At 36.3% G+C, this 1,012-nt stretch overlaps 1 protein-coding gene across 1 annotated transcript; it reads right to left on the bottom strand.

Moving 5' to 3' along the window:
- Positions 1 to 782: 782 nt before the first annotated feature.
- SARC_17158 (hypothetical protein) lies at positions 783 to 958 on the bottom strand (the record flags this gene model as incomplete). The annotated part of the gene is made up of 1 exon (XM_014288744.1): positions 783 to 958. A coding segment is annotated over one exon (176 nt), but the record flags the coding sequence as incomplete, so codon positions are not given.
- Between the last annotated feature and the right edge of the window lie 54 nt (positions 959 to 1,012).

Consider the following 1,012-nt stretch of genomic DNA (forward strand, 5'->3'; position numbering starts at 1 on the left):
ATATATACTATATATACATATATATATATATATATATATATATACATACATATATATAAATATATATATATATATATATGGGAATGTGCACATACACTACTATATATAAATATCCCGTTGGTTAACCAATTCCAGACAACTCGTGACATAGAATTATCATTTAGACCACCAGCCATTAGTTCCTATGTCGTTCCTATGGTAAACCTGTCACGCATCAAAAACAGATAGAAACTCACACATACACTTCTCAGTCGCATCTCGAGGGTTTCTAGGCTGGGTGGCTTGACAAAGATGTATAGGGCTTCTTGGTCATACACAGACTTCTTGATATTCTGGACTCCCTGGACATCAATATCTAACACACATATCTGGTGCAATAGAGAGTTTGAGAATGGGTTAGTCAATGTGACTGGTGAATTCAGAACGGGTTGAGGTTAATAGCTATCTTTGGGTCGGAACGAAAGAGGTGTTTGGAGAACCTCAAAGGTACATATTATTGGAGAGAAACAATGAAATCGGAATAATTAGAATTAAATATATATATATTGAATAATTAAAATTGGATATACACATAGTGGTTAAGGATTGAGACATCTTAAATCACAGTACACGAGCTAGTTGGACAGCACTGCTACATATACTGAACCTTCAAGCTGCATTATAATACGATATCATAACAAAAAAACATATATATATTTTTCATGTTTAGGGCCAAAGCATTGGCATAGTACACCAAGAAAAAACATATATATTCTGGTTTGGAATACAAACCAAGCACGCACCTTTCCGCTATCAATGACCTTTCGCACAGAGTTGAAGCTGGTGCCATAATGGTTACCAGAGAAGATAGCATGCTCAACAAAGGTGTTTTTCGCAATCTCGGCCTTCATACTCTCGACTGAGGTGTAGTGGTAGTGTACTCCATCCTCTTCACCCTCACGTGGTTTACGGGTTGTGTCTGTGAAAAGGATTTGTAGACACGCATTCAGATAGAAAAAGGAATGGATATATA

Source organism: Sphaeroforma arctica, assembly GCF_001186125.1.
Source record: "Sphaeroforma arctica JP610 unplaced genomic scaffold supercont1.9897, whole genome shotgun sequence".
NCBI classification, from domain to species: Eukaryota; class Ichthyosporea; order Ichthyophonida; genus Sphaeroforma; species Sphaeroforma arctica.